Source organism: Vigna umbellata, chromosome 4 (genome assembly GCF_029865625.1).
Source record: "Vigna umbellata cultivar VRB3 chromosome 4, Vumbellata_1.0, whole genome shotgun sequence".
In the NCBI taxonomy this organism is placed as follows: domain Eukaryota; kingdom Viridiplantae; phylum Streptophyta; class Magnoliopsida; order Fabales; family Fabaceae; genus Vigna; species Vigna umbellata.
This window is the reverse complement of record NC_142168.1, coordinates 6,762,294-6,780,999: the sequence shown is the minus strand read 5'-3', so window position 1 is coordinate 6,780,999 and position 18,706 is coordinate 6,762,294. Positions and strand designations below refer to the sequence as shown.

At 32.0% G+C, this 18,706-nt stretch overlaps 2 protein-coding genes across 5 annotated transcripts; both read right to left on the bottom strand.

Moving 5' to 3' along the window:
- Positions 1 to 534: 534 nt before the first annotated feature.
- Positions 535 to 3,576, bottom strand: LOC148199150 (putative magnesium transporter NIPA3). The gene is made up of 5 exons (XM_088111543.1): positions 3,193 to 3,576; positions 2,820 to 2,934; positions 2,657 to 2,713; positions 1,066 to 1,193; positions 535 to 774 (listed from the first exon to the last, which is right to left on the bottom strand). The coding sequence occupies exons 1-5, from the start codon at positions 3,574 to 3,576 to the stop codon at positions 604 to 606; spliced, it is 855 nt and encodes a 284-aa protein (XP_087967669.1). The 3' UTR covers positions 535 to 603.
- Positions 3,577 to 9,562: 5,986 nt separating this feature from the next.
- Positions 9,563 to 16,120, bottom strand: LOC124845837 ((+)-neomenthol dehydrogenase-like). Of its 4 annotated transcripts, none has more exons than XM_088111484.1 (11): positions 15,875 to 16,120; positions 15,569 to 15,660; positions 15,232 to 15,300; positions 15,077 to 15,138; positions 14,721 to 14,967; positions 13,896 to 13,954; positions 13,618 to 13,739; positions 13,442 to 13,529; positions 13,211 to 13,319; positions 10,136 to 10,233; positions 9,563 to 9,983 (listed from the first exon to the last, which is right to left on the bottom strand). In XM_088111484.1, exons 4-6 carry the CDS (start codon positions 15,094 to 15,096, stop codon positions 13,916 to 13,918), a joined length of 306 nt encoding a protein of 101 aa, XP_087967610.1. In that variant the 5' UTR covers positions 15,097 to 15,138; positions 15,232 to 15,300; positions 15,569 to 15,660; positions 15,875 to 16,120; the 3' UTR covers positions 9,563 to 9,983; positions 10,136 to 10,233; positions 13,211 to 13,319; positions 13,442 to 13,529; positions 13,618 to 13,739; positions 13,896 to 13,915. The 4 variants fall into 4 exon arrangements, with proteins under 4 accessions (XP_087967610.1, XP_087967613.1, XP_087967612.1 ...); XM_088111487.1 differs by having other exon boundaries at positions 13,618 to 13,695; XM_088111486.1 differs by having other exon boundaries at positions 13,618 to 13,674.
- Between the last annotated feature and the right edge of the window lie 2,586 nt (positions 16,121 to 18,706).

The following is an 18,706-nucleotide window of genomic DNA, read 5'->3' as shown; positions in this document are numbered from 1 at the left end:
TCTAGTTTTGGTTAATTTTGAAGGAAAGTGGAAGATTGAAGCTTGTTAAATTATTTTTGCCAAAAGTTGCTCGCCTAGCGAGTCCTCTCACTACAAAAAAGAAGGGCATTACCGAAGGCCATAAGCCCTCGGAAATAGCCAGAAGCCGTCGGAAAAGGGTATTTACAGACGGCTTATCGACGGCCAAAGAGCCCTCGATAAATCCCTTGTCGCTAACATTTACCGAAGGCTTTTGCCCTTCGATAATTACCGAGGGCCAAAAGCCTTTGGTAATTATCGAGGGCCAAAAGCCTTCGGTAATTACCGAGAGCCAAAAGCCTTCGGTAAAAATCAGGCAGGAGTAAAGAATAAAGAATCAATGAACTACATTTAAAATCTCTAGCAAATTGTAATGTAGCTGGTAATGCGATGAACTCTATAATTTCCTTTCAAGTTAAATCATATTCCGGAACATATATCTTGAAGAAGGTAATAATGAATGTAATCTTTTGTCATTCAACAAAGAATAAAGTATGATTCTTATATTCCAATACATATATCTCCAGAAGAAAAAAGGCTACAAATTATAAAATCTAACTATAAATAGAAAGCTCTTATGAATCGTCATTTACATTCTTGGCAATCTTCAAAAGAAACCTTATTAAGATAATTCATTTGCATGATGACACATATAGCCACAACTAACATAAAAAACCATGTCTCTGGGTAGATCAACTGATTTTTCCCTTCAAAAGTTAACTTCAAAGAAGTCCCGAGGGCCTTAACACTCATCACCTGTAAAATTATAGCAATCCAACGTAGATCAGCCTCAGTATTATTGTAGTGAAAAGCAAACATTTTTCAGTAAGTATTATTATAGAAATAATTATGCAAGTAAAAAATATATAAACACCGTATGGAAGCTGAAAGTCTATTTATGAAATTCATTACTAGAACACAGTAGTGAATAGTAAAGACCATATTACTTTGAACATGAAATCATGTTCCTCGGATTATATACTATGAAGTGTAGATCAATCATCAAACATAAGATTTAACAGGAGAGAAAACATTTAATTTACTTACAGAGAGGGAACCCATCAATGAACAAATGCCAGTATAAACTAGCACATTTGTATGCCCACATTTTGGTGCAAAATTGAAGACAAGAATGAATACCAATACTATTACTAAGCCCCCATATGCCAGAAAAGCTACAAGCACGGAGAAGACCTTCGTAATGAAGGAGCTACTATGAATAACATTATACTAATTCAGAGTATGAATGTTTTGGTCTTACATCATATTTATATTACCATAACTCACTTTGGTTATATTCTTTTTTGTTTCAATTTACTCTTCATTAAGAAAAAAGTGATAATTAATGTTAACCTTGCTAGTGAAGCCTTATATTGTGATCAATGGCAAGTCTTCCTTTGTTTTAACTAATTAACCTCATAAATCATACTAAATATTCAGGGAGTTTCAATCAATTCATTTGATATGAAAAACGAGAGCTTTCCATTAATTTATGCTGGAAATGCACCAAACATCAATGGTGGATACAATAGTTCCATATCTAGGTACCAAAATCTAATCTTTCTCTCTGGTAACAATTTTACAATTACATTTAGTGAGTCTTATTTCTTTATCCTTACACCATGACTACTTAGGTTTTGCATCCAACATTCCTTAGACGAGAATTTGGTGAAGGGGAAAATTGTTTTGTGTGATGGTCTTAAAGAATCTTCATCTCTGGGATTGGTGTCTGGAGCAGCTGGTGTTTTATTGAGAAGTGCAGTGCCAGAAGATGTGACTTCTATCTATGCATTGCCAACGGTTCAACTTGGCCTTAGAAACGGGGCACTCATACATTCTTACATAAATCTAACAAGGTATATTTTTACTACACACATCCCATCACTTAAGAATCACAGGAGCAATTTTCATTCGTGTATACATATGACTAATTTATATTATATTAACTGCATACTATACAGTAATCCCACTGCTACTATATTTAAGAGTAATGAAGGTAAAGACTCAGTAGCCCCTTACATAGCTTCATTCTCATCTAGAGGACCAAATGCAATCACTCCAAACATTCTAAAGGTAATATACATATCAATTTGTATTTTCAAAGAAACAGTTTGCTTATTCTAACCATTTCTTGATTTTGCAGCCTGATTTAGCTGCTCCAGGGGTTGAGATTTTAGCTGCATGGTCTCCAATTTCTCCTGTTTCTGATGTAAGAGGAGATAACAGAATTGCAAACTACAGTGTAGTGTCTGGAACTTCAATGGCATGCCACTGAAGATAAAACTACACTGTACATTAAACCATACAGAAACAGGTTCTGCAAGAAATCAGATGAAGAAAAAATGACCATGACAAACAAATATTTGCATCTAGCTAATAATAAAGCATGTAAAACATGAAATCCGGGTTCCACTACCTAATGTAAAACGAGTCAGTTGATCCTAACTTACCAGATTCAAAAAATTTATTAAAAATAAAATCCAATTAACTCCAGACAATTAATTGATAAAATCAAAACCAATTATTAATACAAGACAAAAGGTAAAAGAAAATCTAGAATCTAGCAGCCCCGTCCTGCCATGTTAAAAAACAAAGTTTTAAGCATAAAAACAAAATTAAAACAACACTAAAAGCTTACTTGTGATCATTCCCACCCACCAGAGTGGCTCCAAGAGATAATAATACCCACCAAAACCTGCAAAATGGCAAAGAAAACAAAATCATGTATAACCAAATACAAGCTTCCAAATAGAAATTCTAATTGTTAAAGGAAAAATAAGAAAAATAAGAAATTCCCTGACCAGCCCTGACACCAGAAGCTGCTGCAGCTCTTCTGAGACCTTGCTTCTTAATGATGAAACTTGCCCCAATGAACCCACTTGACACCAAAGCCAGTATGAGACCTTTCAGATTCTCCTTGGACAGACCCATCACGATTAACCGAACTAAAATTAGGATTGGTCATCAATAACACTCTTCAACAATTATAACACACACACATTAACCGAACTAAAATTCTATACTCTCTCCGATGGTCATCTCGAACTCCAATCAAAATTGGAGTTTCATTCTCATAATTATTACAGTGAAGCTAGTTGATCAGAGCGGAATTCTGGTCTAATTTAGCACTAAAAAAGAGATGCAAGACAAAGAAAAGAAAAGACAGAGCACCACCGTATAGCAAAGGCGCTTGAGCACCTCGAGGCTCCCTCCAAATCTCCGCCACCACGCCGTCACCTTCGTCTTCCTCCTCCTGTGCCGCCTCTTCCTCAAGGCAAAGTCTGCACAACAGGCACGACGCGTGGAGGTCGAGTCACGGCGTGATGCAACCAGCATGGTAAAGGTGTTTGCAGGGCAACTATTTGGCCTCGGCGTCAAAGAGGGAAATTTGGTCTTTGCACACAGCGAAGAAAACGAAGCCGTTGGGGTCGAGCGCAAAAAGGACCGAGGGTGTGACGTTGACGGAGGGGAAAGGGTGGCGTTTGGCGGGGAGGGGCTTCGGGGAGAGGAGTAAGAGCGCGTCCTGGAAAATGAGGTCAAAGAGGGGTGATTCGGCATCGTTTTGGGAGAAGGAAGAGTCCATTAGTTCGAGGAAGGAGGTGTGGCAATGGGGACAGAGGAGAGGCGAGGGAAGGAGTGTGAGGGACACGCTCATATCGCATTCGTGGCACCAGTAGGTCTTCGCTTTTGGCTCCGCTGTCGTCGCCATTGGAGGTGTTTCCCTCTGCAAATGATTGTGAACTTAACAGGGAGGCACCCTCTCCGATTGCACGAACCCGCTCCACCATCGGAAATGCTCGCGCTCTTCACACCACCGTTATGCCAACAGAAGATGGAAGGGACCGATGATGCGCAAAGAAAAGGGAATCAAACGAAGGAGGAGATATTTGAGGGTACCCTCACATGCCCTCGAATTTCAATTTTGGGGGAAGAGAAGAGAGAAATTAGGGGGAAAGAGAACTGCTGAAATTGAAAATGAGTGAGGGAATAGCCAAAATTTAGGTGAAGTAATCGTGCCTAATACCGAAGCCTCGTATCTGCCGATAAATCACAAGCAGCGCAAATTACCGAAGGACACTTGACCTTCGGTAATTGTCTGTCGGTAATAAGCGCTTTTCTTGTAGTGTCTCAACTCGTCCAATGAGAGCCCGACGCTAGCCCTGCCAAGAAAAGCTTGTAGCCTAGCGAGCTAAGCTACCTAATTTGTCAAAATAAGTACCTCTCGCCTAGTTAAAGCATTGAATGTTGGCAAAAGAAGGGGCTTTTGGACATGGCAATGAGACAGAGGCAAGAAGACTGGGTTGAGGCACTTCTAGAGCTCAATGTTTCATCTTCCTTCATCCTTTTCATCTTTCAATCCATCCTTGTGTTCTAGAATGTATAGGAGTAGCTAAAATCCATTTCATTAAGGTTTGATGTAATGTACCTAAACTTTTTGTAACTTTTTCTCTACAATAGAATATCTTTATTCTATATTCATGTGTTCCATCTCTTGTTTTCACTTGCATGATGGGATATATGCTATTATGTTGGTATCTAATCATTGAAAAATCTTTTGGAACCTAGATTAGGATAAAACAACCAAGACGCTTGGTTCTAGCATAGACAAAGACTCTTAGACATTCTTGACTTCTTTTCTTAATGAAAATCTTGTGTTTGAATATATAAGAGACTAGTATTTTCACATGAATATTTAGAACTTATTTCTAAGGGGTTAAAGTTTTTTTTTTTACTTATTATGTGAATGTGTGAAGATGTTAGAGATATATTCCATGGTTGAGTGATTAGAGTTTTGATCATTAAATTCAATCCCTTATAACTGTTATTTTTAGTAATTTTCACGTGTTTGTAATACATTTGAATTAGCACCATTTATATTGCTTAAACTAATAAGTAACCATAATTACTTAAGGAAACGTAAGTAACCATAATTACATGTTTTAAAATTTATTTAACATTTACTGTAAAAATTTGGAATTAACATTTTTATTAGTATATTTGTTGCTAAATTTGATTAATTAATAATTTTATCTACGAAATTTGTCACTAAATTTGCCATGATATATATTTTATCTATTCTTAAGAAATTTTTCACTAAATTTGTCACAATATATATTTTATCTATTTGTAAATTTATTTCATCAATAAATAAAATATGTATTGTTGAAGAATTTTTTATTAATAAAATGGTCAATAATTAAAATTTTGAAATCAGTTCATAAAATCCTTTCGTAATATAAAATGGTTATAATTAAAAGTGATGTAAGTACTTTTAATTTTTAGTTATTGATATTTTATTATTTTTAATTTTAATTTTAATTAATTAATTCCCTAAATTTTATTTATAAAATTTATTTTAATTATAAGAAAATATTTATTATAAATTTATTTTATTTTATTCTATTTTTTCATCATTAACTATTGATATTATATAACTTTTGTGTTAATTAATTAATTAATTCATTTAAATTTTATTGATAAAATAAATTTTAATTATAGAAAAACGTTTATTCCAAAAAAAATTTCTTTTATAGTATAATATTTTTAAACCATTAATTTAGAAAGTGGAAATAAGTGTTAATAAAATATAATTAATTAATTAGCTCTATGAATTGACCGTCACTCATGTATGTCAATTATAGGAATTGAGTTAATTAATTTAGTACAACAAGTAATAGAATATAAATAATTAATGGTGAGAGAATTTTGGGATAAATGTTTCCTATAACTAAAATTTTTGGGATAAATGTTTCCTATAATTAAAATTTTGGGATAAATGTTTTCTAATAACTCAGGTCAAATACAAAAAATAAAAGACATTTTTATTCTTTAACATTATGCCATTGTTTTGCAGCTTGTGTATATATATAACAGATTGAAGATCAGAAAAAGAACATGAGAATTTACAATGTCTATGTTATTGAAAATCGTTGTGATGTTGTGTATGCTGACATTGGCATGGGCATGGGTAGTAGACCCAGTTAGTGTGGAAATTACGAATAGTTTAGAGGGACATGAAACTATAAATGTTCACTGCAAATCAAAAGATGATGATCTTGGATTTCACCTTCTCCCTATTGGCCAAAGCTACAAATTTAGTTTTGGAGCTAACTATTTCGGGGGAACACTATTCTTTTGTTCGGTTCATTGGGGAAATGGTCCTTTGTTGCATTTTGATGCATATGATCAATATAGGGATTACAAAATATGTGTAAACTGCCATTGGTATATTATGAAAGATGGACCATGTAGGTACGAATCTGACATTCTCATGTGCTATAAATGGAATTGATGTGCTTCATTTTAATTGTCTACGCTTTTATAAAGACAAATAATAAGCCTACACTTCTATCTTATTTTATACCTCCACTTACATTTTTGTTATTACTACAGCTTTCTTAAACTTATATATTTTTCGAAATTTAAAAATATGTAATTGTCTAAGGAGGGTTGAAAATATAAATAGATTTATTTTGATTTTACAAGAGTGACAAATTGTGGAACAATACACACATTCTGAAACACATCAAACAAAAAAAATTAGAGGTGATAAAATAGGACAATTACCCAGTTTATTTTTGGCCTATCAAAATTGAAACGGGTTGGGCTAGCAATTAGAAAATGGGTTGGAAGATTCCCACCATGGATGTTATGTTGCTCCTTATAGAAGAAAAGATCTCCAATTTCTTCTTTGACCCAAATTCTTTTGGAAGAAATACCCAACATGTTTTATTGTAGTAGAAAGACGTGGTATTCTATTCTTTGCAATAACCCCAATTCAAAAAACCCTAATTTCTAACCTTGATTCTCAAATTACAAGTAGATAGAGGAATTGACAATGTCAAACGTCATGGCATGAACCTAGAAAATGAACAAAGGCAAATCAATGACAACAAAAACATAAACATATGGCGTTCATAGTTTTACATTGTTGTTTGCACTCTCACAAAAGTTCACACTCTCATAATGTTCACAGTCTCGCGAAGTTCACACTCTCGTAACATTTGTAGTCTTGTGGTGTTCATAGTCTCACAATGGTGTTTATAACACCCTTAATAGAGTGCCATGTTTTAATTTATAAAATCCAAATTGCCAATTTTTTTTTTCGTTTAGATAACGTCACGAAAACGAGAACCTGAAATTTCTAAACGTATTATAATAAAAAGTAAACCATTACAATTCTTGAAATACATTATTCAAAAATATAATATAACTTTAAAACATAATAAATTCCGAGCAGCAAATTCCTATATCTCTCTTTGACTACTCTAGTCCTGTCTTATCTGCATTGTCATATACTCTCGTACAAGTACGATCATTGCAGGTGGAACCACAACCACAAACAAAAAAGAGTTAGTAACTAAGAATATAACATAACATACAATTCAGTAATCATATCCCCAAAACACAGACTATATGAGTCGTTACATCACATTATATTTCAATTCTCAACTCATAACACAGACTAAAATAATAGTCATTACTTTACAATACACCCCATTATTTAAAACATAATCCAGATCATTCACACAAGCTTTTGTTGTTTCCTGGAATTTTATCATATCAAACCTGTTTCGCTATTCGAGCCGCCTTCCATCGCAACTTCAAGCTTATCTCTCCGACTCATCAAGAACTAACAAGTAAAAACTTCGGTTCTGTACATCTATCGAGCACTATACTCAACATAAGCCGAAATCATTGGGTGAGACATCCAACCTTCTCTAGTCCTTGCAAATGTGGAAAGGGTGATACTCAAATCTCAACCTCCACAGAAACTCAACACACTATTGTATCGTAATACGAACATCGTCCGTTCGACAAAAATTCCAATGAAATGACAGAACACTTATTCTCACAAACTCATAATCATACATATTTAACAAACCATGTATAAAATCAACCAATTCATTGACCAACAAATAATTAAAATTACAAACAATTAATTTAATTAATTTCCACAATTAATTAAAATATTTTTTTATGGCATATCCCATGAAATTATTAATTTTACAACTCGACCATTAGAATAATTATTTGTAGTGCACCCCACTTTTACTACATTCATACAAATTAAAATACTCTTTTTAATGTATCTCCATTTTTAATTTAAATACACTATCTCTTAACTTTACCAAGTAGACCCATGAACATTTTTAAATTCTAAAATCATACTTTATTTTTCTATGACGAAATAGACCCACTATAAAACAATCATTTCTCACTAAAAGCACTTTTCTCTCTCCCTTTTTTTTCACTTTTACGGTACCCACTCCACACACCAAAATTACACTTTCAATCTCCTCTCTCTAACCAATGAAGTTCACGGCCCCACACCATTACACCCCATTTTATTTTTTATTCTTGTCTCTTCACTTCCTCCACCACACTCACGCAACACCATGTCTTCTCTCACACAATTTCATTTTATTTTCTTCTCTCTCATAGCCCCAAGCTCACGGTCCCACACCACTCATTCCCATGCATTCTTTCATTTTTTTTTCCTTTTTATTCACTCCCTCTACTATTTACGTAACACTTTCTCCACTCTTTCATCCACTTTTTCATTTTGACTTTTCAACACCACTATAACTCTCATTCTCCTCCTCATTCACGTCAACCCATGCACACAATCTCACTCCACTTCTCATTTTTTTTCCTTCTCCACACTTACGTAAATCACCTCCAAAGCTTTTCGAAAATTAATATAGAAATAAATACTAATTTAATTTTATTCACATCTTTAAATATTTCTCAACACCTTCACAAAATAATTTATTATTTAATATCCTAAAATAAAATAATTAAATTAAAACATCATCTTATTTACACGGGTCTTATAATGTTTGCACTCTCACAACGTTCACACTCTTGTGGCGTTCACACTCTCATAAAAGCCAAAAACACAACACACAAACCTAATTTTGTGAGCTAAGTTAATTAACATGTAACGGGCCGACGAATTTGCATGTCCTGCCTCTCATCTGGTCTGGCGAGTTAGTGAGCTAGACCAGCGAGACTATTATGGGTTGGTAAGTTCAAAAGCATCTCTCGACTTGCCTTTATTCAGTCGGGTAGACGGGTTGGGCCATCGGATCTAACCCATTTTGTCACTCCTAGGAAAAATGGTTAATCACTACAAGAAAAAATCGTATTACATACAGCAAAAATCCGTATATAAGACCCGAAATCCGTATATAATACGTGTTTATATACGGATTATATACGGACAAAAATCCGTATATAATACTGTCGTAGCTAGATTTATATACGGATAAATCCGTATATAACTTATATACGAAAATTATATACGGATTTATCCGTATATAAGTTATATACGGATTTATCCGTATATAACTTATATACGGAAATTATATACGGATTTATCCGTATATAAGTTATATACGGATAAATCCCGTATATAATTTATATACGAAAATTATATACGGATTTATCCGTATATAACTTATATACGGATAAATCCGTATATAATTTTCGTATATAACTTATATACGGATAAATCCGTATATAATGGTTTCAGAAGAGCTAAATAAATACTCTGTTTATAGCAGTTTCCCATGCACAATATACAAGCAGGACTTACAGTATATACACTATAATACAACTTATCCCTAATGCATATTCACCAACACTATTAATCAACATATATATGACTTTTGAAATAAATTATTAGTGAAGGATAAATTAAATAGATCATAACACTTCCTATCAAATTTAGTATGAATATGACCTATGAAGCTGTTATTACTAACATTCAAAGACACCAAACTTCCTCCAACTGCAGCAGCTGCTGCCAAGTTCTCGAGCAAAGAATTTGGAAGTGTCCCGTTGAAAAAGTTGCTGGACAAATCCAGCTCCTGGATAGCAGCACCACTGCTATTTTTGCCACTGCATTAAAGAAATAGAGGAACTGACGGAGGAAATCTGAATCTGGACCAAAAGCATTCCTGAATGCAAATAAAGTGGCATTAACTTCAGTTTTAATAGTGCAGAGTTTGGGTCAGACTACACTAAATAAATAAATAATTTTTAGAGAAACCAAGTGAAAGGAAGCAAATAGATGTCATGCAACAATTCAGAGTAAACAATCCAATTTCACCTGTCTAAATTCTGACAGTTCTCCCCATAGATGCTAAGAAATTTCTCTCGTAGTTTAGACTGCTCTGTTCTGACAACTTTTCTCCCTCTCAAGCATTTCTGTAGCAAGAATCAGTCAATAATTTGCAAGACGCTCATGAAAGATAGATTAACACTCATCATCTTTCCAGTAATAGATGTTTATAGCACCTATGAAACCATATTGTAAGGGCCTAAGCTTTAAAGTTGGGAAATATGAAATGCTTATTTCCCATAGATGTACACATTAAAAATTGTTTTATAATTTTATAAAACAAATTCATAGAACCAAAAAAAGGATGAGCACTGACCAAAATTAAATTTAAGAAAATAATGCATCTAGGATTGCACAAACTTCTTTTTCTTACAGCAAGTAAATGGCATGGCATCTTTCAACAGGCATTTACCCGAGTTCATAAGGTCAATTTGAATTTAAATTTTGATTGTACAGATGAGAGATGTTAAATAGCATGGCAAACTATTGTAAACCAAATCTTCAATGTTGAAACATTATGTATGCAGTGCAATGCATGATTAATTGATTCGGTCATTTTATATGCCATATCATTGTAACTGTTAAAGAACTACACTTTTATTTCCTCAATGATCATTGGAACTTGACTAAGGAGAACAAGGAATAATCAAATTGAAATTTAAGAGAGGAGTGCTAAAGATATGATACCCTATTACAAGTTTCATGATATATACTCCATCTAGAGGGGGAATGTTATAGATATGATACTGTATAACTAGAAAAGTATGCATGGCTAATATTCAAGATATGGTTAGATATATAGCTCGAGATCAGGGATTATATGATTATATCCCTTATTACCCTTTATTTTGTTTCCTTATTTTGCATTCTTGATCATTATAAATAGAGAACCTTTTTACTGCTTTTACATATTCAGCAAATCCTACATTAACTTTAAACTTGAACTTTGGAGATGGACTTTGGAAAAAAAGTGTTTTCGCTTAAGTAGGAAAAATGGGACATGGCATTCCACAAGTTGATCAGTTTATATTACAAAAGGATGGAGAAATCAACAACGAAGTCACACAGGATCCATGAGGATTACATATAATGGAGAAAGACATATGGGGTTATTTGTAATTGCATGATATTCCAAACTCAACAGCGAGTTTTATCATACTACTATGCTTCTCACTAGTGAATGTTGAAAACAGCATGAGAGAAAAGTAAAAGAAACAAAAATGAGAATGCTAATATAGAACTATTATATATAAAAAGAGATTTCTGTATGACAGATTAACAAGAGAGTAGTAGAAAATTGATTAAGGTGGTTTGGGCACATAAATTGATTAAGGTGTTTATAAACTTTCCTTTATAAACAGAGTTTCAGCCACTTGCATATGCATTTCTACGTACTATTCATATTACACTTTCTAAACCAAATATTAACTATCAAAGTGCCCTTCTACAGGACCTTCCTCTCCCTCCACAACAACATACTTTGAAGAATCTACTGTCACCAATTACTTTTTAATCATTGCATAGGAAAATTGCAAAAACCACTCAGAATATATATTATCCGACAAATCATTCTTAGTTTGCATTGTTAACCTCCACAAAACATACTAAATTTCAACACTTGGCTTACTTTCATAATTAATCTCTACAATTAGACAGATTTTTTCTTTCACTGTTGGTTAGTAAACACTCTTGATGCTGAATTCTATCTCACTCGTATGTATATATATAACTTTATAAAATTATAATTTCAATATTTAGAAAATAGTCACATTACTTAATATAATATTTAAAAGTCTTTAAATTTTTTTATTAAGTAATACATTTATAAATATGTAAATTATGTAAAATTTAAAATAAATAATCACTAGTATAAATATCATGAAATTCAACTGTTAGATTCATTAAATTTGCATCTTATAAAAAAAAAATTTCCAGGTGTTTGTGTGTCTATATATATATATATATATATATATATATATATATATATATATATATATATATATATATATATATATATTGTGTATGAAGTAAAAGGAAGTTTTGGCAACAGTTTCCAAGAGTAAATGAAACACTTTCATTTAATATAGTAAAAATGTGTAACAGCAGGGTCTAGGTTTTGTAGTTGATATTATGTACTCTTGTTTGAAAAACAAAACAACAATTAGTATAAATAACAACATGTTAAATTACTTCCAATTTCAATCAGCTTGCATCAGTCTCCAACTCAACATACAAACAGGTACATGTGGCAAAACTTATAGAAGTAATAACCCACCCTGATTTTTTTTATTTAATACTAAAAGGTATAACCCAATCAAAAACTGTACCGATGGAGTTCTTTTATTATATTAACAAGCAACAAACTTCTCCAAACCAATGGATTTTAGCCCCCTTAAATTGTGAAATGAAAAAACATTAAAAGTACAAGTAATATTTCAACTCTTGAAAAACAGAATGCTATCATTTTAGTGATGTCATGCAGTAAAAGTCAGATGTAGAAGTTAAAAACGTTTTAACATCTGAATTAACTAATTTCCACAAATTGATTGATTAGTTTTTTATAATTTCGAAATAATAGGCATTAGGGTGTGTTTATAAATTCTATCGTTTTGAATTTGGAAATTGACAAGTTTTTCATTTCTTGTGAATCAGACATCAATTGATTCTGGCATACTAATCAAGTGGACAAACAGTTTTGCAGTCACTGCAACAATATGCATTTACTCTTATTAATTTTTTTCCTCTAATTACTAGTTCCATACAATTGAGTGACCAAAACATCAAAAAAAGGAATTGTGTACTTCTACTGTTAGAGGTGACAGCTTCAGGATCCTTTCTCAATGCATCTAAACTGTCTGCATTTGATTTTGAATTTCCATTGTTAGTTGTACTTCTACTGTTAGAGGTGTAATAAATGTAATATATATAACAATATATCAATCATGACTAACATCCCATACAATAAATATATATGCCCTGCATCCACACTATACAAATATATATTAAACAAGATTTTAACCAACTAATACAATAAAATATTTATGTAGCATTTGAATCATATACCTCTCTGTAGTAATAACACTTTGGACTTCAATACTAATTTAGCAACTTGTAATCACAACCAGAACAATTATGTTTGAGCTTTATCATCTTTTGTTATAGCTTTTCCAACCTGCAATGACAAAGAAAAGTTTAATGAAGTTCAATCCAGTATGATACAGGTGTTTGATCAACAAAACTAGCTATTGAATTTTCCAAGAGTAAAGTAATTAATACTTTGGAATCAAAACTCACATTATGAGAGGACTTAGGAAGCCACCGTATTCATCTTCTAAAGTTTGGGGAAGATCCCAATGGAAAAGAGTTACCAGTGGTTTTATACCTACAAATGTTCATATTTAATTGTCATATACCACCATTGATAACAGAAGAATGTGATGAGATAAAAGAAATCTGAGTTTGAACCTTACCATTAGCCAATAGTTCGTTGATGACATTGTTCAGCATTTGACTTACTTGGTAGAATCCTGGACCAAGAAATCGAGAATCTGTATGAATCCAAGTTCATATTCTTCATAAATTTAGCATCTTCCTGTAAATTTATGTATAATGTAAATGTTATTATATTGCATCAACGATTAAAATAGAATAAACTAAAAACAAACACAATACTCAAGATATAGTAAGAATTAATTTATCATATCTTAAGAATGACTTAATAAAATACTACTTTGAAGAAATCATATACCTTATAACGGTGATATGTATCTATAGCCACATCTCCATTGCTTTTGTCCAGTATCTTATCTGCAAGTCAATTCACACATTGTAAATTATATAACTCCTTTTAAGATATTAACCAAACCATAGATAAATATATCTGGGAAACAAAATATATACCATTTGTAAATGTTGTTAACCTGCATAGAACAACATTTCATATTGAAACATGCTAAAACAAAAGGTTACCATTTGTAAAGAATTGATTCCCTTCAAGCCATTACAAAAATTTATCTTAATCAATTGATGACTAGATGTAAAAGGAATCTGTCAAATTGATTCAATGAAATCTCTTTTTAACCTCTAGTGCCTCTACTGTCTTAAAAGTATCATTAAAAGTAATGGTTAATGCACACACCAACAGGTTTGAACAATTTTTATACAAACCCAATGAATTCGTTTAACAAATGAGCAAAAAACAGAAGACTTTGGTTGGAGATGAGATTTTCATGAAAAGTTAGAAAGAGAAATAATAAGAAATATTCAAACGTCTTAATGAAACAAACTTGGAAAAATTTGATTTGTTTCCATTTATATATAATAAATTTATTTTATCTCTAATAAATATAAGATCTCAAGCATACTTCTTGATATTAGTGAGTAATATGATAGCAGAAGATAAGAGAGGCACGACAAAACAAGTTTTAGATTATACTGATACCATCTTAAAAACTATAATAAAATAATTTTGTCTTTAAAGTTTTCATTCAATGAAGCTTAAGCACGGAAGATTTATGAGACAAACTTGAACTTAGAACAAACAAAAGAGAGAAGCATGAAAGTCTGATTTTACCAGAATATCAAGTTTACCAAATTTGGATTTGATAAAAGCTGCAAAAGCAGCTACACTTGCAGCATGAGCCACATCTAGCTGATGAAACAACAGTAGATGAGAAAGACCAGAGGCTTTGAGTGTCTCCAATGCTTGAAGACCCCTCTCTTCGTTCGTTGCAGTGAGTACCACCTTTATTCCTTCTGAAGCTAACTGCCTTACTATCTCTAATCCAATCCCTTTATTTGCTCCTGTCACCACTGCATACCTGATCAACTCAACCACATCCCAAAGGTCAAAGGGACTCAGAAAATGTATATTTTGAATACAGCAATATAATTGGTATCTCAAACTTGTGAGAGAAAAAGCAAGAATACCTCTCTGTAGCTTCCCCCATCTTCAGTTTCAACTATGAACTGATATGCAGCTTATTACAAACCTGTTATGGTTACCAAGTTGTTATTTATGCATATCTTTGAGCTCTGAATATGAATTCCACAAATTATGGTTTCCTATTCATTACTAAGAATACCAATGCTCAAGCCGGCATGTCTGTAACTACAATCTTCTACAGTGCCTGTCGATTATGTCTTGCTTCTTTCTGTGCCAAATGAAAAGGACAAAAAACTTGAAAATAGATTTCATAGAAAAAGAATAAAATATTTACTATTCTTTCTGTTACCGTTCTTTTTCTTATTAGTCAATTTCAATCACCACAAGTGTTATTTAAATAATTATTAATAAGTTTCTTTTTAATTTCTCAACCAGTAACAGCAGTATCATTCAAAGCCGGAATTATCCAAACAAAAAACAAAAACAAATTAAAAAGCCGAGAGACGACTATGAAGAAGATGAACACGCAAACTAACCTTTTGCAGTTTGGCTCTACTCTCGTGACCAATCCTCGATCTAGGAGCTTTGGAGGCCATTGCGAAAATCAAAACGCAAGCACGAAAAGTATCTGTTTTTTAGTGCAACAAAAGCTTTAAATCTTGGGTGATTAACAAGAGGAAATAAATGTAGAAAAAAGAAATTCGTGCAAAATAGCTTTGCGGGGAAGAAATAAAACCTTATCATGCGAGGAATTGCATAAATCGAAAATGGATGAGAGAAAAAGAGGATTAGGGTTTTTGCAATTCAAAAATTTAGCTCAATGAGAATTAAACATTACTTACCAATTAACCATGGTACCAAGGCCGCACAATCATGGTTCGAATGAGGGAAAATTAGGGTTTCAATGCGCGACCTACGAAAGCTCAACGAAAGAGAACCGAGGCTCCACAGAAGGGGAAGGAGGGCTCGACGAGAGAGAACCACGACCAGAACACTGATTTAGGAAGGGTTGAAGTGAAAGAGAAAGAAGAATAGGTTTGGTGGTGGGAGTGCCTCGACCCTTTTTCCAAACAAGAAATGGTTGCAGCGCGAGTGAGAAAAAAAGAAAGGGTTGACGACTTAAAATAACTTAATTTTATTTATTTATTAATTAATTATAAATCCGTATATAAAATCCGTATATAATAAATCCGTATATAATATCTGTATATAACGAATCCGTATATAATATCCGTATGTAACATTTTTATTATATACGGATTCAAATCCGTATATAATAATCAGTATATAAAATGCAATTTTCTTGTAGTGAATCCAATGTTGATAGTTGAAATTTGCTATTCTTGGTAATTTTCTTTATGCAATTTACTTCAATGTTCTTGTTAATTTATTGCAACTTCCCCAATCACCACATATACCACTTTGAGTTTTATCACTTTTACGTTACACCTCATCGATTGTTGTTGCACTTCCATTTTCATCTTTATAAAAAACCAAATGAAACAAAAATATAGGCTAGTGATGCACAAGATTATCATTGAAATTCAACTAATAAAGAGATTACAATCATTCAATCTGTGGGTGAAATCGGTACACGAAATCAATATTCTATACATTAAATTAAATTTATCCATCGACATTGAGACGTGAAAAAACCCCAATTAGATTGAAAAATTATTTTTTGTTGTCTTTATGAAAATGAACTCACATCAAGTCGATTTAGTTTTGAGCAATATTATGATATCGGTTGAGACTAAATCCTCGAGAAGCAAGGAGACTGATTCATGTCACGATGTTGAAGAACTTTCCTCAGTTTCTCACCACACGATATCTTAGTCTATGTGACTTAGATCGTTAGTGAAGCAAGGAGATTTGTTACAACATAATTTTCAATCCTTAATATTGAAATCAAACAATAATTCACATAAATATCATCCCAAATATGTGACAACATATTCATACAAGTCTTCATCATTTTCAATAGTAATTTTCATACAACATAATTTACATGTTGTTAATTAAGAAATAGACTTTTAAGTCTAACTCAATCTTACAAATTTGACTTGTAATAAGACGATGATGTTTGCATTCACATATATATTCTGAATTAACCTTATATTTAATTAATGTGAGACTTCCAAAATAATTTAATTAATATACAAATAATTACATCTATAATAAACATTCAAATATAACCTATTAAAGAGACAAGCAAAGAAAAAAGAAAGAAATTGGAAAATAAAAACAAGGTTTGAATCTATGTACTATTTTCATTTAAGGCAAATATTTTACTTTGAGAGAAAATATCAGAAAAATTAGTCTGAAAAATAAATTAATAAATTTCAAAAATATTTTTAAATGCACTTTAATAATTCGACTTCTTAAATATTTAAAGTGATCAATTCGAACCTCATCTTTAATAGATTACAATTGTACCGTGGTCATTCAAACTTAAAGTATTTATAATCACATCAAAATCATAAAATGTCATCATAAAACTAGTGTTGTCAACGTGAGTTGTAACCCGCGAGCCAGTCCGGTCCACCACGGGTTTGAGCCGGGTTGGGTTTGAAAAAAATGTAATTTTTTTATGCGAGTTAGTTTTCAACCCGGCTCACTGGGTTGAACTCGTGGTGGGCCGGGTTAGCTCACCAATCCACCTAATTTAATTTAATTATTTATTATTTTGTATTTTAATATTATTAGCTATCATTTTTTTTATTATATTGTAGATGGTAATAAAGAAGATGTTTGAAAAGAGAAAAATATTATAAATTTATCTATTCAAGACTCTAATATTATAAATGGACAAAAATTATCAATATTAAAAACTTATTACTTTACTTTTTGTACATGTTTTTGGATTACGCTTGGATTGTATGATATTTTTATTTATTTATTTTGAATTGTCTTTGAAGTTTAACATCATTTTAGTGTGAAATTTATTTATATTTGAATTAAAAAAATCGTAATTTTTTTATTTTAAGAAAACTTATAATTAAATGAGCTAGTGAGCCAACCCGTTTAACCCACCAACCCGTGGTGGATTGAGCCGGGTTCGAATTTTTTCAACTCGCTGATAAGTGAGCCGGGTTTGATTAGCTCACTAAGTGACCAACCCGTGGTGGGTCGGGTCGGGTTGAGCCGAGTTACCCGTTTTGACAGCTTTAAATAAAACCACACTTCTTAGACCAAAAAATAAAAATTTAGTGATCAAATAATTTTCACATCCAAGTTATCTGAAATCATAAATAATTGTCTTTTCATGTAATCTGTTATTCTAATTAAATCCTAATGTATGTACAAACTAACTCAAAATCTAGAAATTTAGAATAAAATATCTAAATATAATAACATTTTGGTATATGATAAAAATAAGTTGAAATAATTATTTTTTTTTCAAATAAGCCTATTAAAATTGGTGACAAAATAAAATAAAAAAACAAAAAATTTTAGACTAAATAAAAACTTACTCTAAAGATTTGATAAAATAAAAACAATTTCTATTTGCTTAACGTCATTCTCAAAGAGAAAAAAAAAATGAAAACACAAATTGTTTCAAGTAAGAAGTTGAGATCCCTTACTCAAAAACCAAGTTGTTTTGAAGACTGGATGAACTTCCTAATGATCTTCTATTATCCAAATTGCGTTGTTCGCTCTCTCTCTTCCTTGTC